The sequence below is a fragment of the Tiliqua scincoides genome, chromosome 6 (assembly GCF_035046505.1).
Source record: "Tiliqua scincoides isolate rTilSci1 chromosome 6, rTilSci1.hap2, whole genome shotgun sequence".
NCBI lineage: Eukaryota > Metazoa > Chordata > Lepidosauria > Squamata > Scincidae > Tiliqua > Tiliqua scincoides.
The window spans coordinates 79,010,766-79,035,391 of NC_089826.1; the positions used below are offsets into that span (position 1 = coordinate 79,010,766).

The 24,626-nt window shown below is 44.5% G+C and overlaps 1 protein-coding gene and 1 pseudogene across 2 annotated transcripts in view; both read left to right on the top strand.

The window, feature by feature from the left end:
• Nucleotides 1-1,019: 1,019 nt before the first annotated feature.
• Nucleotides 1,020-24,626, top strand: part of KCNIP4 (potassium voltage-gated channel interacting protein 4) — a 213,121-nt gene continuing 189,514 nt past the window's right edge. For both annotated transcript variants that reach the window (XM_066632031.1, XM_066632032.1), the window contains exon 1: nt 1,020-1,206. In XM_066632031.1, coding sequence (XP_066488128.1) covers nt 1,107-1,206 — 100 coding nt within the window. In that variant the 5' untranslated portion in view covers nt 1,020-1,106. The remainder of the gene's footprint in view (nt 1,207-24,626) is intronic.
• LOC136656634 (5S ribosomal RNA) lies at nt 22,430-22,546 on the top strand (annotated as a pseudogene).

Consider the following 24,626-nt stretch of genomic DNA (forward strand, 5'->3'; position numbering starts at 1 on the left):
TGCCAGTGGCATCACCAGGGTTTGCATTACCCAGTACAGGAGGCCAGTGTGTCACCTGCCCCTGATGAACTTCTTCCCACCCATTCAGTGGATGTGGCTGTGCCCCCAGTGGTGGGTATGGTGATGCACCATTTTTCCACCCCTGCTGGTTTTTTGGCTATAACATTTGATAGAATAGAGATATTTCAACATGGTTTGTTTCATTGCATTTTGCATGAAATTACAGATTGAATACATGATGGGCATTATTCAAAAATACCAAGATTTTCAAAATTTTGGCCTGTAGTGGTGTCACACCCTCATCAGCATCACCCAGTGTGGCCAGCGACACCACTGAGCCATGCCACTCCTCCTTAGCTCCGTAGCTGATAGATGAGGTTAGTAATACATACCTTATAGGGTTGTCGTAAGGACATAATCAAGAATACTACATAGAGGTGAAGCAATTTGCATACTCAGAAAGCACTATATAAATGCTCCTTATGTTTTATGCTTCTTGTAGAAAAAACTTATAGTGCTGATAGGAATGTTTGAAGTGTGGTCTTAGCTCTCTTCACCATTTGCCTGTCTCCAGTCTTTCTGTCATCCAAGGCCACTTAGTTTCTCACTGTCCAATTCGAGTCCACATATTAGTTAGCATCTGTTACCCGGGCAACTGGAGATCCCCCAACAATACTACAGTATTGGCACTGCTAGCTTAAGACAGAGGGAGAGGAAAAAAATATTCCCAGATGTGCAGCTATCACTTCAAGGCGCCTCATTTTCCTCCGGGGACATTTGCTGGCTGACCGCTTGGGCCCTGGGGCGACGAGACCTTATCCTCTACCCATGGCCGATGTTGTGTGTCAGAGTGATAATGAGCCAACGGATAATTCTGGCAGGCCGGATTTTATCCGGCTGCCACTTCTGGCCTCCGTGAGTGTAGATCGAATGCATTCACACTCTCTCTGTCAGTCAGTCACCTCGTCTGCCTCTCCGGCTTGCTTTCTCTCCCCCCCCCCTTCCCTTGCTGGAGCTTTCTTAATGTAGTTTAATGGCTTTGCAAAGAAAGCCAGGCAGTCGCATTTTTCCCTTCGTGGTTGTGCTGGACCATGACCTGACTCACCATGAACTTGGAAGGGCTTGAAATGATAGCTGTCCTGATCATGATTGTCCTCTTTGTGAAACTATTGGAACAGTTTGGGCTGATTGACTCGGACTTGGAAGGTAAGACAGATGCTCGTTATTACAACTCATCATTTGCTGTTTCCTCTCAATGGTGTGCCTGGCGGAGTGTGACGAAGGGGACCTTCTAATGAGATTTCTAAGATGCTCCTCGAGTGACCTGCAGGGCAACACAGGCAAGGGAAGTGTGTCTGGGTAAACATGACAACTTGAAGTGGTGCCTTTTCCTCCCTCCTCACAGCCTGAACTGGGGCTGTGTGTTGCAAAGATTCTCTAGCACTTTGGGGGAGTGTCAGGGTGGGCTGGGAATGAAACTTTAGGGAATGTTCCTGTTAACTGTCTTATCCATGCTTCGTAGCAAATACATTGTGCTCTAATAGGTCAGCTCGTAAAATGGTGTGCAAATGAAGGCTGTGGCAACGATATGATCATAATGACTCTGCCTGAAATAACCAACGTTTTAACATTTCAACAGCTTTACGTTTTAACATTTCAACAGATTTTTAAAAAACTCAGTTTGTCATTCGCTGGGGACAATCAGTGCAATTACACATTTTCATGGTCAAGGATTTGATTTATCATCTTGTGTTATCCCTCAGTGCATTTTTAATATAGAACACATGACTCAAAGAATATGATGTGTAGGTGCTTAGTATTCATGTAGTTTTGTCATTGTAGTAAAAGTTGATAAAGTGGTTTATGTTTGTCAGGGGCTGGAGAAGAGAATTATTAAACCAGGTAATGTGGAGGTTTAGTGTTGTCCGGAAACAGATTTCCAGTAGAGAAGTTGTTGATAAAGATATAAATTATTGTTCAAAGTTGTCTGAGGTTTTTCAAGACACGGGACTAAAATGTGATATGCCTAAAGCCTTCCATAAGCTTGCATTATAGACAATATCTGTGCACATGACATTAGAAACTTGGTTTGTGAGTAGATTAAAGGTTTATCATCTAACTAGTAAAAAAACAAAACACAGAAACAAAATCAGTGTTAAGTTTGCTGTTCTGGCGTGGCTTAAAGTAATCCTGTTTATATAACCCTTTAAAGAAATGCAGCCTTTTCTGCAAGAGATTGTACACGAGAGAAAGTTCACAGCAGACTGTCTTCCCTTTTTGTACTGGGCATTTAGGAAGCCTGATATATAAGAAACATTTTAACTGCAGCTTCTGAGACAATGGTCTCCTTCCACAATTGTGGTCCCAGTGGAATTGCTTTAAAGAAGATTATTTGAGATGGCTTATGTGTCCATTAGAAATAATGCATCCCCCCCTTTTACTGGTATAAATAACCAAGCATTTCCTTTTTGTGGAGCTATTAATAGCTCCTACCCTTTCTTTCACGGACTGCACAGACTATGACAAACACATCAATCTCCTTCAATAATGTAGTGTTAAAAAGTTAAGCACGTTGTTAGATGCTATAATTTTGAAAATGATGGTACTTACATTATAGGGTAGCCTGCTGTGTGTCTGAACCATCTGTTTAGGTTTGCGAGTTCTCCCTCCAGTGTGTTTCCATATTAAATTCAAGGGTAGCTGCTGTTTGTTTGTTAGCTGTATGTTAAGCAAAGGACGAGAGAGAACACTGACTGCTTGGAGGAATCCTGTATGATCTCAAAGTTTGTAGGCTGCTCAGCTGTGAATGCTCTTATGAGCCTTGCTTCCAGGTTTCAGGGATATATATTTGACCCTTCCTCTTAATGGTGCTGTTTAAGACTTCTAGCTAAGGGATGTGTTGCAAATGCACTCTTGGAAGGATATGTGGGGAAGACATGTATATTGCAGAACATGAATGATTTCTGTTAACCAGAGGTGTGTTTACTAGCATGGACTCTTGAAATGGCCAGTGTTCGTTGACACTGCTTGAATATAGCTAATTTTAAAATAAAAGATGCCATGTTTATCCAGGATAGAGTGCTCAAAGAAGCAAATGTATCATGATTATGCAACCTACAGGTATGTGCATATGTTTTCTGCAAAAGTTTTGAACACTTTAAAAATGAGTTTGCAATTCCTACTGCGTTGGAGCTCTTTATCTGAGAATTAGCAAATGGGTGACTAATACAGGATGAAATCCTATGTATTTTGACTCAGAAGCCCTACTTTCTTCTTTCTACATGGGACTTACTTCCATTGAAGTGTACGTAGGTTTGTAGCTTTTATCCCACAGGGTACCCAGTACTCATCATGAACATAATTGGGTCCAGACTTCACTGTGTGCTGAAACAAAGATTGCTAGGGTTATGTTTTATTAGGAAAACCGTCTGGTCTTGAAAAGCAAAAGGCTATGTTATGGCATTGGGTTGGGACTCCAATCCACTGGCCCGTCAAATATTCTCAAGAACAACCTCCATGTAAATGAAGCCCACCACTGGTCATCTGAGCAGCATGCAGGCCCACAATCCACTGGTGCTGGACTCCCTGCCAGCATTGTCCCTCTGCCAGCACCTTCCCTCTTCCTTATGGGCACTTCCACGATGGCTGTTGCCTGGGCAGCATGTGCGAGAGCAGAGCTGCCTAGGTGTAGGCTTGGGCTTTAGGTCATCTTTAAAAGTTACAGTAAATAGGCAGAGTTCCCCTGTATACTAAACTGGCCAATCCCGAATCTGAAATACTTTTGAAGTTCCGCTTCCCAAACAAATCTAGTTGACATGGTGCATATGCTTCCTTACCTGATATGCTTGGGCTAGTAGAGATGGAAAAATGCATTGAGGTCAGAACAAGGGTAAGCTGCTCTAGACATTAGATTCAAGAGAGAGAGGGATTAACTGCACAGTTGTTGTTTTTGGCAGCTGCTATGCATTTAACATGTTTAGACACAGTCTCAGTGTTTACTTTTAAAGTCACTAGGTGATAGGAATCAAGTGGGACTAAGCTGTTGGGAGACTGAGTAGTCGTATAGCTATTGCCCAGTAGACAAGCCATGTTTGATTCCCACCACCTAGAGATTGCAAACTTCAGATTTCATTCAAGAAAAGCAGTTGTCTGGATCTCTTCAATAGGAATGTTAAATATTCATAAAGGAAGGAAGCCTAAGGAATATTAAGCTGGAAGAAAGTCTTACCGTCAGGGCCGGCCTTAGAGCGATTCAGGTGATTACGATGAATTGGGCCCCATGCTTAATGAGGCCCCATGCTGAGGTGTGAATGGAGCACCTACTGCCCTAGCTGACACCTCTCTGTGACACAGTTGTGGAGCATCTCTGTGTGGTGCCACCTGCCTGCCTTTCTGCCCCTGAATTTGATTGGCTCGAATTCGAACATCCCAGAAGTAGTTGGCAGTGACCTCATCCCATCTCCACCATCTATTTCTGGGTGTCATGCTTTGCACAGGACACAGTTGTCCTTGGGCTCACCGTAGCTGCTTGTTGCTGCAACAGCTTGGTAAGTGGGGGGGGCACAGGGGCACCAAAAATGTGTTACATTGGGCTCTACCACTCCTAGGTTTGGCCCTGCTTACCCTTCAAAAGTTTAGGTTACAATGAACAAATGTCAAGTTAAAGTCATTGGAGACCCTTCTCTTTAGGTTTGGGATTGGAATGAAATGTGAAGCAGATTCAAAATGCTGTAGGCTTTCTAATTTTGCAATTTTAGTTTTATTTAAACATTAGAACAGAATCTTGACATCAGCATTTGAAATATCACCACACATTAGCTGTTGGGATACTGTCAAATGTTGACTGCTGCTGTGGAATGCTGACGATCACGTATTCATTGAAAATCCACTCATCCAGAGAAAATTCACTATCAGAACTTGCAGAGTAAAATGTTTTTAGGGAGAGGAGGGGGATTCATTTCATCTCCAATACGTATAACTATTTAAACACAATCTAAATTGCTCAGTGAGTTGTATTCAATTCTTATTCGTGTTTGTTATATTCCATTGCAAGTGTTGGGACAAGTCAGTCACTCGGACTCAAATCACGAAAATGCATTACTTTGGGTGACTCTGCGATTCATGAATCGTGCGCGTGGAAGACTCAGGTCAGGGCCCTCCTGACTCAGCATTCCTCCCCACACATGCTGACTCGAGTCTGCCTGTGTCTGGGGGTGCCTGCTTACTGTTTTCACCACGTGGAAAACCGCGTGGGGCAAGCATTCCGACGGGTGAACAGCAGGAAGGCAGGAAAGGGTTAATGTGAGCAGGAGAGGGAGTCAGGACTGGGTTCTCTTTTCCCAGAAAGGAACAGATGATCATTGGACAAAAGATTGGCATTCTCATATTTCCATTGACTGAGGGAGGGCAGGAGGAAGAGCAGAGGAGGGGCAACCCTCATTGAATGGCTGGCGCAAATGGGATTACTTGTGAGTAGGGCTGCCAAGGATTGGGTCATCCTGGTAAGCCCCCCAGCTGCTGCTTGTGACCCTCCTCCATCTTGCAGCTTCTGTCTTGGCTCTCACTCAGTTCCTCCCACCCTGTTACAGATGGAAGGAGGAAGTAGGGGAGTGAGTAAAGAGAACTCCAAGACACACATACCCTCCCCCCACACACACACCCAGCAGCAGCCCCATTTTCCCCACATCTGGCTTTTTAAAGGTGACGACTCAACCCAGGGAGAGACAAGAGGCAGGGGAGCAATCATGCTTTGCAGGCATGGCTCTGTTGTTACTTGGGAGGGGGACCCTCATTGAATGAGTGGCTACAGAGGGACTACTTGTGAGTAGGGCTGCCAAGGATCAGGTCATCCTGGTAAGCCTCCCAGCTGCTGCTCATAATGCTCCTCCCTCTTGCCACTTCTGTCCCAGCTCTCTCACTGCCTCCCACTCCTCCTACCCTATTTACAGATGGGTGGGGACAGCAGGGGAGTGTTCAAAGAGAGTTCCAACACACACACTCCCCGGCTGCAGCCCTGTTTTTCCCATTTCTTAAGGGGGGCTTTTTAGGGGGGCAACTCGACTCAAGTCCATTAGAGTCACTAAACGGTGACTCGGAGACTCGGAAAGTGCCCCCATTATGATTTGTTTTCAAGTTGAGTCATGGGGGGCAGTGACTTGGCAACTTGACTCGAGTCAAGCCAGGCTGAGTTTTCCCAACACTGTCCATTATGTCAGATAAATGTTAATAAAAGTTGTGTCTACACAGTTACTTTTAATTCAGTGAGTGCGCGTTCTGTGAGAAGCCCAAAGTAAGTTGATGGCAAAGTTTGGTTCCCATAAAATTTTTCCCTTGTATGTCAATATCCTTAAATCATCTTCAAACACATAATCACACAGGGGAAATCAGTACAAACCAGGATATAAATGATTGTTGCAGTGACTGGAAAAAATATTCCCATGGTCCTTGTTTTCTTCCAACCTGCGACCTGGTGCCCTCCCCTACATCTGGCATTTTGAGGTAGTCTACTTTTCCTCCTTCATGGATTACAAGTCATGATAGGTATGTGCAAGCTCCTGGTTTTAGAGGTAGGCTACCTCAGAGTGCCAGATGCAGGGGAGGGCACCAGGATGCAGGTTGTGTCTTGCAGTGTTTGTGTTCTTCCTCAAGCACTTGGTGTGGGCCACTGTGAGATACAGGAAGCCGGACTAGATGGGCCTTTGGCCTGATCCAGTGAGGCTCTTCTTATGTTCCAGTTGTAGGCTGTCCCATGCACACTTTCTGGGAGTAAGTTCCATTGAACGAAGTGGGACTTAGTTCTAAGTAAACATGCATATACTTGAATTGTTATTCTACTGTTACTCTACTGAAGAGGCCAAATATCTGAGGAGTTTTGAGGAAAGCATAGAGTTTGGGTAAAATGTCTTGAGCTGAAGATCCATAACACTATCCCAGCTTGAAAATTATGTATTATTGTGATTTCACTTGTCTGAGGTGCATTTAACTGATTAAAGGCCCAATCCTATCCAGTTTTCCAGTGCCTGTGCAGCCGTGCCAATGGGGTGTGTGCTGCATCCTATGTTGGTGGGGCAGTCACAGAAGCTTCCTCAAGGTATGGGAACATTTGTTCCCTTACCTCAAGGCTGCATTGCAGCTACACCGGTGCTGGAAAGTTGGATAGGATTGGGCCCTAAGGCTGCAATCCTAACCAACTTTCCAGCACTGACATAAGGGCAATGCAACTCTGAGGTAAGGGAACAAACATTGCCTTACCTTGAGGAGGCCTCCATGACTGCCCCCCAACTGCAGGATGCAGCACATGACCCACTGGCACAGCTATGCCAGTGCTGGAAAGTTGGTTAGGATTGTGCCCTAATTTTTCACATTTTTGTACCACTCTTCCTTCAAGGGAGCTCAGGGTGGTGCACACGGTTTCTCCCCTACTTTTCTTCTCACAATAACCCTGTAAGGTAGGTGAGACTGAGAGAGAGTGACTAGCCCACAATCTCCCAGGAAGCTTCATGGCTGAGCAGGTATTTGAACTGGGACCTTCTGGGTCTAACTCCTAAACCACTACACCATCCTGGCATTTATAAAAGAAAGCTTTTCTATGCTTTATTTAAAGACACTGCAAACTTTGATTTCCTTTTCTCATAAAATAACCTATTGTGAATTCCAAAATTAACTGTTTTTTGTTTGTTTGTATTTTGTTTCCCTGTTTCTTGTGCATATGTTTCTTGTGCAAGAATCAGATGCTTTGGATAGTTCCAGCTAGTCCTTATTCGTTTTTGAAAGAGTCTGGCAGAAGGATTTTCCAAGTTAAAGACCAAGGCCCAAATCCTAACCAACTTTCTATCACTGTTGTAGCTGTACCAGTGGGGCATGTGTTGCATCCTGCAGTTGGGGGGCAGTCATGGAGGCCTCCTCAAGGTAAGGGTAAGGTAAGGTTGTTACCTTAACTCGGTGCTGCACTGCCCTTACCAGAGTGCTGGAAAGTTGGTTAGGATTGCCTAAGTGTTTTAAAATATGCAAGCCTTATCACATACGGTCAGCTAACAGAATTTAATTATGCAGAGAAGCTTTCCTAAAGCTCAGTTACCTGTAAAGAAGCCACTATCCTTGTTTGTTACAGATGATTGCATTTTTTATGTTTCCAAATTTTACAATTCTTCATTGAAAAAGATAGAGTCAAGGACAGGTTTTATCAGGCCCAAATTCTGTGATGCAGATGTGTGAATGAGCTATCAGAAATGAAGTACGACTGGCAGAACTTCCCCATCGCCTCCAACCCAATGATTTTCTGTTCACACTTTCAGGCGCAAATCAAGTTAAAGATTAAAAAAAAGCAAGTTATGCATGTGCAAATTAACTCTTACAGTGATTTTCAACCTTTTTCATCTCACAGCACACTGAGAAGACACTAAAATGGTCAAGGCACACCACCAGGTTTTTGACAATTGACAAGGCACACCATGCTGCCAGTGGGGGCTCACATCTCCCACTGGTCCTATTAATAAATGAATTTCCCACTTGCGGCACACCAGTATGCCATGGCACAGCGGTTGAAAATGGCTGTCTTAGAGCCATGTCATATGACCAGCAGTCTCACATCAGGTGACTGGAGTGCCCCACTTGAAACTACATTCCCATGTTTGAATCCCCCCCCCCAACATAAAAAATAGTCCACACATATTTGAGGAAAGGAGCTGAGTCAAAATTTGAGCCAAAGGAGTTATTCCTTACAGCTCAGCTTTATAGAGCTCCTTCTTTCTTCTATTTGTGACTGTCCACCTATGGCCGTGTCCTGATTCTCTTGCCTTCTTTATGAGTAGGTTCTTACTCATGAGTTAGTGTCAGTAGGTTGGCTAGATGAGGCACTGGCCAAAGTCACATCCCATCAGAGGGTCCAACTGACTAGGGGCCCAGTCCTATCCAACTTTCCAGTGCCAGAGGGCAGGAGGTCTGGTCTAGAGGGTAAAGCTGCTGCTGTGCCTGAAGATACCATCTGAATATCTGTTCAAGATCACCAGAAGTCCCAGGAGCAGCAAGACCTTGACAAGCTGAGCAGAGCTCTTTTGGGTGAGGGCCAAAAAAACCCAGCTCTGAAGCTCTGTGTGGGAGAAGAGGGCAGCCAGAATGTGACTGGACTGTGAGAAGATTCAACTGGACTGTAGTCAGTTCGTGAAAGACAGAACTTCTCTGTTCATTGTAAAAATTTCTTCGGGGGTTTGGAGAAAGCCTGCTTGTTTGAACCGCCTTTAATAAAGCCAAAGGAGCAATCCAATGGGCGCAGAAAGGTGGTGTATAAATACCCGTTGTTGTTGTTCCAGTGCCGGTGCGGTCGCCTGAGGAAAGGCAGCAAACATTTCCTTACCTGGAGGAGGCCTACCTGGCTGTCCCCCACCACAGGATGCAGTGCATGTCTCATTGGCATGACTGTACCAGTGCTGAAAAGTTGAATAGGACTGGCCTTAGGTTGTCCTCTGACCCTCAGTACCAGCTGGAGCAGAATCAGGTGTCTGTCAACTAATGGAAAAGGCAACAAAGCCCCTCTCCATTTACACCCCACCTTTTTTCTTCCTTTTTCCCCTTATCATGGATGCTGTTCCAACATCTGAATGCTTACAACAGAGATTTTCAATCTTTTCCATCCCTGACAAGGAACCTAAAGTTGTTGAGACATACCATCAGGTTTTTGACAATTGACAAGGCACACCATGCTGCCAGTGGGGGGCTCCCACCCGCCCCAATGGCCTTCCTAAAACGGCTCTCCCCCGAACGCCTGTGGCACACCTACGGACCATTTGTGGCACACCAATGTGCCACTGGACAGCAGTTGAAAATCACTGCCTTACAAGATGTGAAACTAACATGCCAGGGAGAGAAAAGCCAGGCTAGAAGCCTGTTCTTCCGTACAGGTTACACTGGAATATGTAGGGGGTTGGTGGGTTATTTACCTGAAAGAGCACTGAAACATTTACTCCTCACCTCCAGTGGTACAACTCAGCATTTTCTGCTACTTTATTATCCAACTCGTATTCCGGGGCAATGAAAAAGATAAAGTTTTATTATGAGTATTTATTCTAGCAGATGAATACATTTATATATCTGGGGAAAGTTCCTCTGGGGCCCTGAGAGTGGCAGTAGTACTTTATAACTGAATGTATTAAAATAAAAGAGGTAAATCAGAGGTTTTTTGTTTAAGTTTTACTTTACCAGACACTCAAGCCTCTGTGGCTATAATGGTGATTGGACTACAGTCCCCCCCCCCCCCCGTAGCAGGTTGTTTAACCCTTGATGCACATAGCCTGAATTGTCGGTTTTGTGACCAACCAAAACTGACCACAGACCCACAGTTTGAGAACTGTGAGTCTCACTGTTTTTGGAGCCTCACCCAGCACTTATCCATGAGAAATTCTACAAAATGAACAATAACACTACTCATTAAAATACATAATACAAATCTTTCCTTACAACCCCATATAGTGTGTGTGTGTGTGTGTGTGTGTATTGACTCCATATATTGAAAGCCTCCAGAACATATACTGTACATAGCTAATAATGAATATGTGATACTTCTTAAAATTTAATACTGTTGGGGGCTTGCCGCAGGGCCAGCTCCTGTCTCACTTGGAGGGGCAGGGGTGGAAGAGGACAGGTGGGGGAAGCTCCCAGAGAGCAGCAGGCAAGCCCCACCAGTCGCCTTCTCTGGCGACTAGGGCCAGTGGGGAGCCAAGAGCGAGGGAGGAAACAACCTCCAGCGAGGCGTCCCTCCTTGCGGCTGCAACGCTGCAGCTGAAGCGGCTCCCTGGGCGGCCGCGCTGCACCCCGCCTGCGCTGACCCCCGAGGTGGTGCCCCTCCCTGCGGCTGCAGTGATGCGGCCAGAGCAACCCCGCTGGCAGCTGCACTGCCCTCTCGCAGCAGCAACCCCCGGAGAGGTGCCTCTCCCTGCAACCAGGGTGAGGGTGAGCGGGGGAATACCCCGGCAGGCCAAGGTGGCCCCCAGGGAAGACGCCACTGCCAACGGCCACTGCCGAGGCTCCCTGCCTTGCAGCCGGAAACAGCAGTGCGCCAGGCGGCAGCGAGCCAGGAAGGGAGGGGGAGCAAGGAGCAGGAAAGGGAACGGTTCTGCTAGGGTGGCACACAAGCCCCCACCAACGTCTGCAGCAGGGCAAGGGCAGCCGAAGGACCAGCTGGGCTGGCCGGCCAGCTGAGGCTGCCCTGAGAGAGGGGTGGGGCTCCCAGACCAGCTGGGTTGGCGGGGAAGGCTGCCCTGAGAGGGGGCGGGGCCAGGACTCCATAAAGGCAGGGGAGGCCAGTGATGAAGGAGGAGCTGGCAAGGCTAGCAGCTGGAAGAGGCTGCATGCCTGTGAGCTGGAGGACCCCTCTGCAGCCAAAGAGGGGGACCAGGGTGAGTTTGAACTCCCCCCTTTGGACCTGAGGCCACTCAGTCTCACCCCAGGGACCTGTTACAGGGTGAGTATGAACCCCTTTTGACCTGGAACCGCTTCGTTCTGCCCCCAGGATCTGACAAATACTTAGAAATAAAAAAAATACAAACTGCAAGTGAAATTCAAGAAGTTATTGAGATTCAAGTTATTTTAAATGGGAACAAATCTTTTAAATAATAAATGTCTTGCTGGAAAATAAAGTGGCTTTGAGGAGACCATCCCCTGTTAAGATTCAAGACAAAGAATAATTTTAGAAATTTATCACTGGGCCAATTCAGATGAAACTGTGCACCAAACTACCCATCATGCCATTAAGAATTACAGCATGCATGTCCAGCCCTCGACCTGGTTTGCTATTTTGTTCTGTATAATGTAGGGGATGGAATGTCTGAACCACCCAAATCACATGGTTGAAATATTACTTTACAGTAGTATGAGAAAGTTCAGACTCTTTATCGCTCCCTGTATGCTTGACAAAACCATTCATTTTTAGATTGCAAGCCCTTTGGGAACAAGGAAACATTTATAGATTGGGCTTCGGTATCTGTGGGGAATCCATTCTGGACCCTCACTCATTCAGAATTTCATGGATAATTAAATCTGTGATCAGCCGTGGATCTGGCTCTATGTGGCTCGCCTGGACCCAAGTGGATTCAGACATGGCTGCACCTGAGTCTTCCCCAGAGGGCTTTCTGAAACCTGCAGAGGTAGTGCGTGTCCGCCTTTTGCCTCTGCAGGCTTCAGAATGGCCTTTTTGCCCAAAAAGCACTACTTCCAGTTTCCCAAGGGGAGAAAGAAGGGAGGGGAAAAGAACCTGTTTCTACAAATGCTGCCTGAAGCTTCATGAAAACTTTAGAAAAGGAAATAATAAACTGAAAACTCTTGCATGTTGCAAGAAGGCCTATGTTATACTCTGATCCTATACAATTAATTAGAAGTAAGTCCCACTTAGTTCAACAGGACTTAACTTTTAAGTAATTGTGCACAAACTTGCAGCTTTATTCTTCTACATTCAATCCGCTTTAGCACTCAACCAGGTGCCAACTTTCAACCAAATCATGCTGGCATGCCATTAGCAAAGCTGTAATGTGCTGTGACATTTATTTCCAGGCTATGAAATGCTTCGCCTGGTGATTGATGCAAATCAAGCTGCTGTGAACAATGCAGGATCTTTTTTTTCTGGTCAGTTGGCAACCTCATGTATCTTACGAAAGATGCTGCTTGTGCTTGGCTTGTGTGTGAACAGTTTTGTCTGTTGTGTCTTAGTGCACAGCTATCGCTGTCTTGGATGGCGTTAAGTGGCAATGTGGATTTTTAAAAAAAAAGAAAGAAAAGCATCCTTTTTACCATTTTCTAACAAATACAGTGCATGAGTGGAAATGACAGACTTTAGCAGCATGTGGCTGGTGCTGGCATCTTGCCCCAAGCCCACTCTCACTAAGCAGCAGTGTGATCCAAACAGTAATCCACAGGGGACCTCACAGTGCTTACCTCTTACTGTGATCTCCATGAATCACCCACACTACAAGCACAGCTTGTAGCAATTGCACATTCTGTCCTCCCCTTTTCTGAGAATTAATATTCTTTTTTTACTTGCTGCTCACATGAGGAATTGGTGAATTTAGGTAGGAGGCCTTAAATCGGATGTATTTAGATTGAGTTTACACTTAATCATGATGTTCTGTTAGCGATCAGGTTTTCTGGAGTTTAATTTCATATTTCTGGCTTTTCAGGATAACTGCCCACCCCCTTTGCAATGTATATCTTCCCTTTGAATCAGTAGGAAAGCAGGTACTGTGTGACTGATGTCCTGCTTGAACACTTTCTCATTTAAAGTGGGTCCTGCGCAGCTATGTCAGATTTTGCTCGGCTCAAGGGCATGTTTTCTAAATGATAAAAATGTATCAAGACTCTGCTCGTCTTGCCGCCATTGAAGTCTGAAACCTAATTTATATTTGGCAGATACCAAGTTTTCTGGCATGGGTACTGCAAAATGTTTATTGCTGCAGATTGACAGAAAAAGACCTTGGCCATAAAGAAGCCTCTTGAAGCATTTTTTAATTCTGCTACTGGAGGCTTGAGCATTTTAGAGAAATGTGGCATGCGTCTCCCCTGTTTGTCCACATAGACGTATTCCAGGAGAGTGCCTATCTTGGTCCATTCATTGTAGCATGACTAATAGAAGAGTTTATTTCTTTCACTATGTAAACCACTTTATGAACTAATAATTGTTGGAAAATGGTATATAAGTATTTTTAAATGATAATGAGAAGAGTCTTCCTATGGCACCCAGAAGACTACCTAATGCATAGTGGCATGAACTTTATAAGTTACAACCTACTTCATCAGTTGCATGAACAGGAAGCAAGGAGTTAAAGTTTGTTCTCAGTCTCCCTTCTAGTCTGCAGGCAGCCTGCCTGCTTGATCACCTTGCTGTAAATTTCTGCTTATAGCATTTGTTATAACGTTCTAACGTCAGCGTGAATGTAATCAACATAAACAATGGTAATGGGGCTTGGGGGGGCACAGGGCCACAGAGATAGGGTTCCCCCTTATCTGCTGTTTCTGGTATCCATGGGTGGGCTGATAGCATATCACATGCAGATACCAGGGGTTGCCTGTATATGACATGGCAATTGACAAAAGCAAATATATTTGATTGGTTAGATTTGTATGTATTTTAGCCTATCTGCCATTTAGGTAGGTTACAATTAGATAGTGGCCTATCCCAGCCTACTTTTCTACTAGGGGGAGGCTTTGATATGCCTTTTTTTTTGTTTGTTTGTTTGTTTGTTTTTTACCAAATATACATGCTGGAGGAAACCAGGTCATTTGTAGCTCATGGCATTTTCACAAACCATCCATGCAGTGAAAAGGAAGATGAATGTACCCAACTCACCCATTATAGGAACACCGTGATACACATCATGTATCACTGTGGATTTTCTTCCTAATTGTTCTTGTAACTTAGGAAACAACCCTGTGACTGTGGGTCACTGTTAGCTTTGCTTGTTGTCCAAGATCATCTGTTGAATGAATGAATCTGAAGGTCAGAAAGCATTGTCAAGTTCACAAATTTCAATGAATATAATGAAGATGTATTTCTTTTCTCTAAACACTGAAATGAAAGGAGTGCTCTACTGGGAACCATTGTGTATATATTGTAAGGAAACAATAGTGGTCCCAGCTCATACATACATTCTGCTTATGATTTATTGAATATTCAGCATAGGAAGGACACAAAGTATTTTCCTGTGTTCCTGAACCTAAATGTCCTAAAGATTTCTATGACTGTTTAGATTCATGATAAAATGACTGCACTGATTCTGAGTCTATTAATAATGGAGTTCTTTTCTCTTACTCATGTAATCTGCAGAAATCTATGACTTTTTTCCACTGTCACGTTTTTGAGAAAACAAAGGGATGCGTATCAGACACCCCTCTTATAGCGTATCTGACACCTCTCTTATACAGTACAGTCCTGTGTACTGTATGTCTACTCATTTGTAGGCCAGACTGTGTTAAATGGGACTTACTCCCAGGAACGTCTGTATAGGATTGCACTGTTAGGGCCAAATCCTATCCAATCTTTCAGTGCTGGTGCAGCCGTGCCAATGGGGCATGTGCTCCATCCTACAGAGGCCTCCTCAAGGTATGGGAACAATTGTTCCCATACCTCGGGGTTGCATTGCGGTTACACCAATGCTGGAAAGTTGGATAGGATTGGGCCCTGAGTCTAAGCTTAAAGATTTGTACATGTGGCATATTCAGAATCAAATATGGAAGCCCTTTCAGAGCCAATATGGTGAAGTGACGAGATATTTGAGATATCTAGGGATTCAAATGGAGTTCAACTCCCTGCTCAGCCTCCAAGCATACTGTGTGACACTGGGCTAGTCACTACTATTCTCTCTCACAGGATTGTTGCAAAGATAAAATGAACTAAACCTAAATCAGACAAGCTAAATATCAGAGAAGCACCACCTCAAAAAGTTCCTCTTTGTTTAACAGGAGTATTGTGAATATTGTCAGAGATTTTGGAATTGACTATAAAGTGTGCATGAGAACAAAGTGCTAGTTTGCTGTTATTTTATAAACTGGGGTGTGTGTGTTTTGTGTACTGTTGAAACTGATGTATTGGATCTCGAGGTGCTTCTTTAACAAGCCTTTCCATCTTTTGATTGGTTTTAATCTATTTTACTCTATTATTTACTCTATTTGTATTGTACTCTATTTACTCTGTTTACTCTATTTGTGGCCTTTTCAGCCACACTAGACGCTGTTCCAGAACCACCTTTCAGAGCGCGATATCATAGTCTTTTGAGACTGAAGGTTGCCAACTATATAACTCTATTTGTGGTTTTCCTTGTTTTTAGTTTTTAGTGTATAATTGATTTTGGAAAATAATTTAATAACAGAACTTGAATGAGAGAGTGACAGAGACTAAGCAACATTGTTGGCAACCTTCAGACTCAAAAGACTATGGTATCACGCTCTGAAAGGTGGTTCTGGAACAGCGTCTAGTGTGGCTGAAAAGGCCAATTCAGGAGTGACAATCCCTTCCACACTGGGAGCAAGTGCAGTCTGTCCCTGGTCTGTCTCCCTGGCTATGGGCCTTCCTTCTCTGCCTCTTTGCCTCAGACTGTTGGCAAAGTGTCTCTTCAAACTGGGAAAGGCCATGCTGCACAGCCTGCCTCCAAGTGGGCTGCTCAGAGGCCAGGGTTTCCCACTTGTTGAGGTCCACTCCTAAGGCCTTCAGATCCCTCTTGCAGATGTCCTTGTATCGCAGCTGTGGTCTACCTGTAGGGCGCTTTCCTTGCACGAGTTCTCCATAGAGGAGATCCTTTGGGATCCGGCCATCATCCATTCTCACGACATGACCGAGCCAAGGCAGGCATCTCTGTTTCAGCAGTGCATACATGCTAGGGATTCCAGCACGTTCCAGGACTGTGTTGTTTGGAACTTTGTCCTGCCAGGTGATGCCGAGAATGCGTTGGAGGCAGCGCATGTGGAAAGCGTTCGGTTTCCTCTCCTGTTGTGAGCGAAGAGTCCATGACTCGCTGCAGTACAGAAGTGTACTCAGGACGCAAGCTCTGTAGACCTGGATCTTGGTATGTTCCGTCAGCTTCTTGTTGGACCGGACTCTCTTTGTGAGTCTGGAAAACGTATGTCTAAGCAACATAAGAACATAAGAACAGCCCCACTGGATCAGGCCATAGGCCCATCTAGTTCAGCTTCCTGTATCTCACCGCGGCCCACCAAATGCCCCAGGGAGCACACCTGATAACAAGAGACCTGCATCCTGGTGCCCTCCCTTGCATCCTTTCTGCTGCTTTTGCTTCCAAATGAGGCAGCCTCCTAAGAAGCTCCTTACAATATTTACTTAAAGTGAGCATTGAGTTCATCCTAGTTCAGTGACTATTCTTATAGCTGTACACCTTGATCCTTTCTTCCACTTGTGTTCTTTGGTGTCTCTGAAACCTGCTGCTGTGGAAGGATGAATGCTGTCCAGTGGCCATTGTTAGAATTGGTTTATAAAACACAATTCTGTGCTATGATTTTCCATGTTGTACAATAAAATAAGAATGCAGAAAATAAAGCCAATAATTCAAATACAGGAGAAATATGTTTTAACACGGGAGCATCAGTAATAGGGACCAGGGATGGGCAAATCCAGAGCAACTTGACTCAAGTCAAATCATGAATATCCACCCCCCTTGAAAATGAGTCAAAACATGGACACTTTCCAAGTTGCTGAGTCACCCTTTTGCAACCCCAAAGGACTCAAGTTGAGTTGCCCCCTTTAAAAAGCCAACCATGGAAATAAAAAAACCAGGGCTGCTGCTGGTGTGTGTGTATGTTGGAGTTCTCTTTAAGCACTCCCCTGCTGCCCCATCCCATTTGTAAACAAGGTGGGGGACAGAAGCAAGTGGGTACAGAAGCGGCAAGAGGGAGGAGGGTCACACACAGCAGCTGCAAGGCTTACCAGAATGACCCAATCCTTCGCAGATGTACTCAGAAGTAGTCCCATTTGAGCTGGTTGTTCAGTGAGGCTCCCTCCTCCCAAGTAACAATGAACCCATGAGGAGGAAAGCAAGATTGCTACAAACCACCTCCCCCCTGGCTTTACTGCCTCCTTTCCCTTCCTGGGCTTTTCCAACCAATTATAAGGCAAGAACCCCCTTGGGCTCATCCTCCTGCTCTTTCTCAGCCAAAGAAAATATCAAACCTCCCATCCTTCATCCAATAATCACTGAAAGAAAAGAGAGCCTGCTCCAGCCTCCCACCACTCGGATGCAAAAGCAAACATTAACCCTTCCCAGCCTCCTGGCTAGAACTTCCCTGCTGCTCACCTAGTCTGAATGATGGCGCCACAAAGCCTTTCACACTGCATAAATAGTAAGCAAGGACACCCAGATGCAGACAGACTCAAGTCTGCATCTGTGGGAACAAGTGCTGAGTCAAGGGGTCCTTGACTCGAGTTTTTTTGCCAAGTCTTCTATGCGAGACTTGAGTGTAAACAAGTCAGTGAAAAACACATTTTCATCAATCTGACTTGACTCACCTGACTTGTGCCAGTTACTCAGTCAACATTATTTCAAGCAACTCAAGATAACAATGTGTCATTGTTTCCTCTAAAACCATTTGGATCTTTCTTTCTTTCTTTCTTTCTTTCTTTCTTTCTTTCTTTCTTTCTTTCTTTCTTTCTTTCTTTCTTTCTTTCTTTCTTTCTTTCTTTCTTTCTTTCTTTCTTTCTTTCTTTCTTTGTCTTCTCTATGGTATTTGCCTCTTGTGATGTCACTTCCAGCTTCTGGGAGACCTGTCCAGGTCCTGTGGTTCTGTTTTGAAGGCAACTGTCTATAGTAATGGCAGTGGAGGAAGAGGGCTAGACAGCTTGTTACTACAGACAGTTGCCCTAGAAACAGAGCTGCAACCTGGAAGAGTTTTACAGCATTTTTCATCTGCTGTGCTCCAGACTCCCATGGCATACCTGTGGACTTGTGTGCCATATGGCACCATATGGCACCAATGTGCCATAACAATCCAGCTGAAAATCACTGTTCTGGTGGGATCTGTAACATGCATTTTTCAGGTTACAGGTTGCACAGACAGCCTATAGGTGTGTATGCACTTGACAGGGACAACTTCAGAGGTTGGGCAGTTGGCGTGCTGTTCAAGGTTCCACCAGAATGGACTGATCCCCTGAACGCCTCCCCAATACCAGTGGTAGTTGTGGTGCAAGTTGGGCAGGATACTTGCTTTGCTGCTCCTAACACCTACAGATGAGAGCATTATTGCATTGGCTGATGGGAGGATCTGCTCCCTGCCACCATTAGGAAGCCTGAGATATGGGACAGCTCCTGGCTTTGTCCAGGGCCTCCAATGACTTGATGCCGGAACTGGAAGCTGTACAGAAAGTCAGGTAAGTGCATAGAGCTCAGCAGGCACAATGCGTTTAACTCACGTCTTCAACTACATTTTCCCTGGATATATTGTGCGCCCAGGGTTTATTGGTAACACCAGTGATGGCCACTATCTATTCCTTACAAATCGTGTTCAACAGACTAACCACATTTATTTATAACACATCTACTGCTTTTCACATATGACTGTGTGGTCTGCAGAAATAAATTGGTGTATCCTGGTGTAGTTGCAGATGATTTTGACCCCAATTCTCTTTCATTAGCACAACCCATTGGGAAATGGTGGTCATTGAATGTTTCCACTGAAGTGCGGTATCCTCGTTCACTGCAGAAGGTCAGTGGCCTGAACTCTGAGATGATTAGCAGAAGAGCTTGGCCTCATCTGGTTTTGCCTGCTTGTTAGAGTAAAGGATTTCATTTTAACCTGTCAAATATGATCTTGTAAAAGAGAAAATCAAGTATTGAATTAGTGGAGCTCCCATTAAATGGTGCCCTATCAGTGAAGGAATAAGCGTTTGGAAAATTAGAGCAGGGTTTCAAGTTGAACAGCCGTGTAGGGGCTAAGGCTGCAATCCTGTTCACATTCTCCTCAGAGGAAGTCCCTTTGAACACACTGGAACTTTCTTCTGAGTAAACATATATAGCAGGGTGTAATGGAAATGCGCAAGATCCCTCAAGGAGATAAGGTGTGGTGTCTACAGTGGCCCCTTGCTTTGGCAGGCGAGCATGGGGTTAAAATCTAGGCTTTGATCAATGGGTGTGCTGCACAGCTGAAGCCACTAGAGGCAGCCAGGTCATGACGGATAAAAGCAGCACCTGGAACTGTGACTGTGAGTGAGTTGTAGTTGGGGAGAGAGAGAGTGGTGAAGGGAGAGAAGACTTGCTAGCTTATTGGACTGACTTTCTGGCTAACAGACTTATTGGCTTGCTGACTAACAAATTTAAGGAACTGACTCATGAACCAGCTAATGGATTAATGAACTGGCACACTAACTGATGAACTGGCGGACAGTCACCAAACTGGCACACTGACGGACTGGCTAATGGACTAACATGCAGAGACTGCTGAGTGGTGGAGAGCTGAGTTGGCGCTGCAGAACTGCTGCTTAGAGAACTGGGAGGGGGGGCCCTGTAGTCCTACAGGCAAGCCACCTACTAGTCACTTTCCCACTGGTGCTAGGGTTCGGTAGTAGGTTAGTATGCTGCTAGAGCTAGCTGTGCTTGGGCCAGGGGGGCTAATTAGCTTGAAGTGGGCATAAGTTCTCTAGGCCAAGCTTAGAACACAAATTTGGCTAAACACAGGGGTGGCCAAACCATGGCTTGCAAGCCACATGCGCTTCTTTAATATATAATATACGGCTCTTGGAAATATGTTGGCTGAGCTCTTTTTGGCATCACCATTAATATTATCAATATTATGAAGCTTTAAACCCAGTAAATAATTACAAAACTAAGAAATTTTGAAGTTTTATAGTTATTTATTAGGTATAAACTGAGAGTCCACTGGATTAAAACATGTTTAAAGTTCATGATGAATGACTATATTTAAGAATTGAAATGCTACTTAAATATTGCAAATCTCAAACATCTGAAGTTTATGCTATATGGCTCTTATGTTAAGCAAGTGACCACCTCAGAATATCAGCCTATTCTTTGGATTTTGGAGGTAATGCATGTGATGTGCTTTGAAAATAGCAGCGTATTAGCACTCTATACAAGCATGAAATACTAGCATGGCTTACATCTTGGCTGAAAGTTTGTGACCTCAGTGTCTGTCTTTCCTAGTTTTATTTTAAGTTTTTCTTTTATTAAAAAGCTGTAACAAGCCCCAGCTCAGGTGTACATCCCCAAATATGAAGTGCATACGTGCTCCAAAATATGGCGATTGCAAGTCTGTTGAATTTGGTGTGTCTTTTTAAGAAAGTTAGATCATCTTTTGCACTGTCAAGCCATCTTTTGCACTGTGTTCTCACTGACGAAACATGCTCATCAGTGAGAACACGCTCCGGGGGTAGGCTTTTACATTTGGAAATGTGAAAGTTTGGCATCCCGGAAGTGCTGGCAGTGATGATGCTGATGTCCTAGATAAGCTGGGATTGTCAGAGGATGATCTGTGCTTAGAGTTGGGGTGGAAGAGCTCCAAAGGGGACATAAGACAGTTGCTGGTTGCCTTCCATATGTTAGGAGCCTACACTGAAATGGAAACAAGGGCCAGGATAGCTTGGATTTGCTACAAGTTACATATAGCATTCAGTAAATTGTGGCTCCTATATAATTCCAAATCCTTGTCCCAGGAATTATTGGGGTAAGTGGGCAATGTTTGATTACTAGGTTGTCTTCCCACCCCTCTTTAAATGCTGCCCAGTGTTCCAAACTGGAAGACCAATGCAGACAAAATTATCTTGCCCAAATGTTTTTTAACCTCTTCATTCTTGTCAGACTAGGTGAAGACTTACTTATGTTTGAAAGTGAGCATCTATTTTGCCTTATCTATTTCTGAGTAGGAGTTTTAATTAAGCATTTCTGCCAAAGGTTGATTGTATGTTAATCAGCTCAAACAAACCAGAACTTGGGATTCTTGAGACGTATCAAAGGGTTTATTTTTAGCCTCAAAGTCAGTGCTGAGGTGAAATTAAAATTCTGCTGCAGAGCCGAAGAGACAGTTTCCACTCTGTGAGGCTGGATTTTTGCTGAATATCATGATTGGAATCAGTTTTGCAGTTAAAAAAAAAGAAGTTATCTGCTTTTTTCAAACCTTAATTAAGATAAGATGTCATAGAGGGGTGGGATCCTTAAAATGATTGTGTGACATTTCAATTGAAAAGTATTCAGTATAGTTTGTTTTTCCAAACTGAGGGTAGATCTCTCCCAGTATTGAACTGATTTCATTTAAATTGGCATGCTTATTTTTTATCATATGAAAGTTTCTTACAGTGAGTCAACCCACATGCATTGTCTCATGAAGGGCCTTGTAGAGTACATTCCTATACCTTTGCCTCTTCAAGAACCCACATAGTTTGCAACTTGAACATAGAGTTAGGAGAACCTAAAGTAACAATGGGACTTTAGATTTCCTAGAGATCCTGTCAACAATGGAGACTTTGTGCAGGCTCAGAAGCCGTCATTTCAGAAAACTGGATCACAGTTGGTGTGAGCAATTGGCTTTTGCAAGAGCTCTGCCAAGGTCGGACCATCCATGAGGCCAACTAAGCAGTTGCCTTAGGCAACAAATTGGTGTGGGGCACCCATCTCTGTCTGCCTTCTTTCCTCCATTGCTTCTTCTACTGCTTCTATTCACTGGATTTGAAAAGGAAAAAGGGGACAGAGGAAAAGGAATTGTAGAGGGAAGGAAAGTGGTGAGTTAGAACATAGGACAATGTAAGGACCAGGTGTTGGCACATCATCAGTTAAGGGGGCAGCATTTGACATGCTATCTCAGGTGTCAGGAGGTTTTGGGCCAGCCTTACTCCCAGTTTGTAATTTAGTGAAGAGAGAAGGCAAGCTGACAGAAGGTGACCGGCAAAGATAGAGGAGCTCTGTAGGGTTGTGTCTTTCTATGGTTTGTAACATTCAAAGGCAGCAACTGTTACCCTGCACATGCCCAATCTCGTCTGATCTTGGAAGCTAAGCAGGGTCAGGCCTGGTTGGTACTTGGATGGGAGACCGCCTGGGAATACTGGGTGCTGTAGGCTTATACCATAGTCTTTCGAGACTAATGTTGCCAACCAACATTCAAAGGAAATGTCTGATCCTTTTCTGAGAGCCCAATTCTATGGTTCAGCCTGCATTGGTGCAGCAGCACAAAAACTGAGCATGCTATATCCAGTAGGGGAAACAGATTGAGAGGCTTCCGAGCCAAAAGGGGATTTAAATCCCCTTACACCACTGTAAACCCCTGACTCGCAATGAATTTCTTCAGTCCTGCGCCAACAAACTTGCCGGAGCAAATCAAAGGGAGCTGGTAGGTTACTGAAAAGGGGGATAGGTCCCGGCATGTACCATCACTGCCAGATCTCCCCCCCCCTTGCAGCATCCTTACCCCTTTCATGGCCTCTCCCTGCCCCCACTGCTGCCTTACCTGCTCTATCAGATGGCTGGCGATCCACTGGTAGACTGAGAGCGCCCCCACCTTGTGCGGCAGCATTCCCAAAATGGCCATCAAAGGCATACTCTACCCACTGTTGGTTGCCATTTTGTGACAGTGAGGGTGCTTTCTGCTGCTGCAAAGGGCTTTAATAGGATTAGGCTGTGAGACTTCTCAGAATGTCCCAGCTCTTAGTCAGTCCTTCCCTACTGACTTTATATTGCTTTCTATTCTCATCTTTTTCTGTGTCTAATGTCTTCTAGGTTGCATTTAGGCAGCAGATGCTGCCTTTGATTTGATCCTTTGTGCAGTGCTTGACTTTGAAAGTAGTATAGAATAACTTGTGATGATCATGATGATGATTATTTTATGATAATAATAATCTATGAACTGGATTATGAATAATTGTGAGATCTAAGAGCATTGTTGTTGAGCTCATATTTCCCCAATGTAGGCTAGGGTCACAACCAGCAGGTGTGGGGGGTTCACCAATTGAAGAACACGCAGAGAGTTGTTCAATCAACTTCCAGAGCATTCCATGCTGCAATCTTATATTGGTTTTACACTGGTTTAACTGGCCTGACTTCTCTCAAAGAAATTATAATTTGGAGAAAGTACTAACAATTTCCTGTTAATAGAGGTGTTTGTTTCCAGTGAGATAGGATTACATTCCAGTCAGATAGCATTACATTATGGTGAGATCTTACTGAATGCAGTGGGTTTACTTCTGAATAAAGTAAATAGCACCTTTTCAAACACCTCTACCTGCTAAGATATTTTCTGCCCCCCTTTCATGGCTGTACAGTTCTCAGGGTTTCCTGGGAAGGCAGAGTGATGAAAAAACTAGTTAGTGGTGTCCAAAGATTCTCTTTTTTTTCCTCAGAAGCAAACTCCTTGGATATTTTGACCATGGTTCTGTCATAGAAGTGTCCACTTAGGCTTGTATGGTTATCAGTGGCGTAGCTAAGAAGGCAGGAGGGCTACATTGCCCAGGGTGCCATGTCTTGAAAAGATGCCAACCTGCACCCCAATGGTAGACCTGAGGTGAAAATGCTGCTTTTTGAGGCTTGGGGGAGGACATTTGCCTACCAGAAGACTTAGAAAGGCATTTTCGGGTTTTACGAAAGTTCTTTCTAAGGTTTCCAGGTCTTCTGAAGCACAGGGAGGCAGCACACAGCCTCCACGTACCTCAGACCACCTCCTGGATGCCAGAGAGTGTTAAACACCACAGGGGTGTTAACAAGGGTGTGTGTTTGTGTCTGTGTGTGTCTGTGTGTGTTAAATTTGACATGGAATGTGTTAAAAAATTTTAACCAAGTGAGCCAAGGCCATCACTTGAAAGTTAAGTTGCAAAAATAAACATGACTATAGAATCTTCATGGGTGGGTAGTTATTGACAACCAGTGCTAACTAAATCCCTCCCTGCTGTTGCAGCTGTGTCAACAGAGCATGCATTATATCCTGTTGGGGAGCAGCCCCAGAGGCCTTCTTGAGGCAAGGAAACATTTGTTCCCTTACCTCAGTGTAATCCTCCACTTCCCTGATAGGTCTTCTCGAACCTGAGCCAACCTTTGGTTGGGGCAACTCTGAGTGGACTCAGGGAGGCTTCTTGAGGCCAAGAAGGGAGATCAGGTATTGGAAGAACCACTGATGCAATAACTGTCCCTTCCTCCCCTCAGTACAGCCTT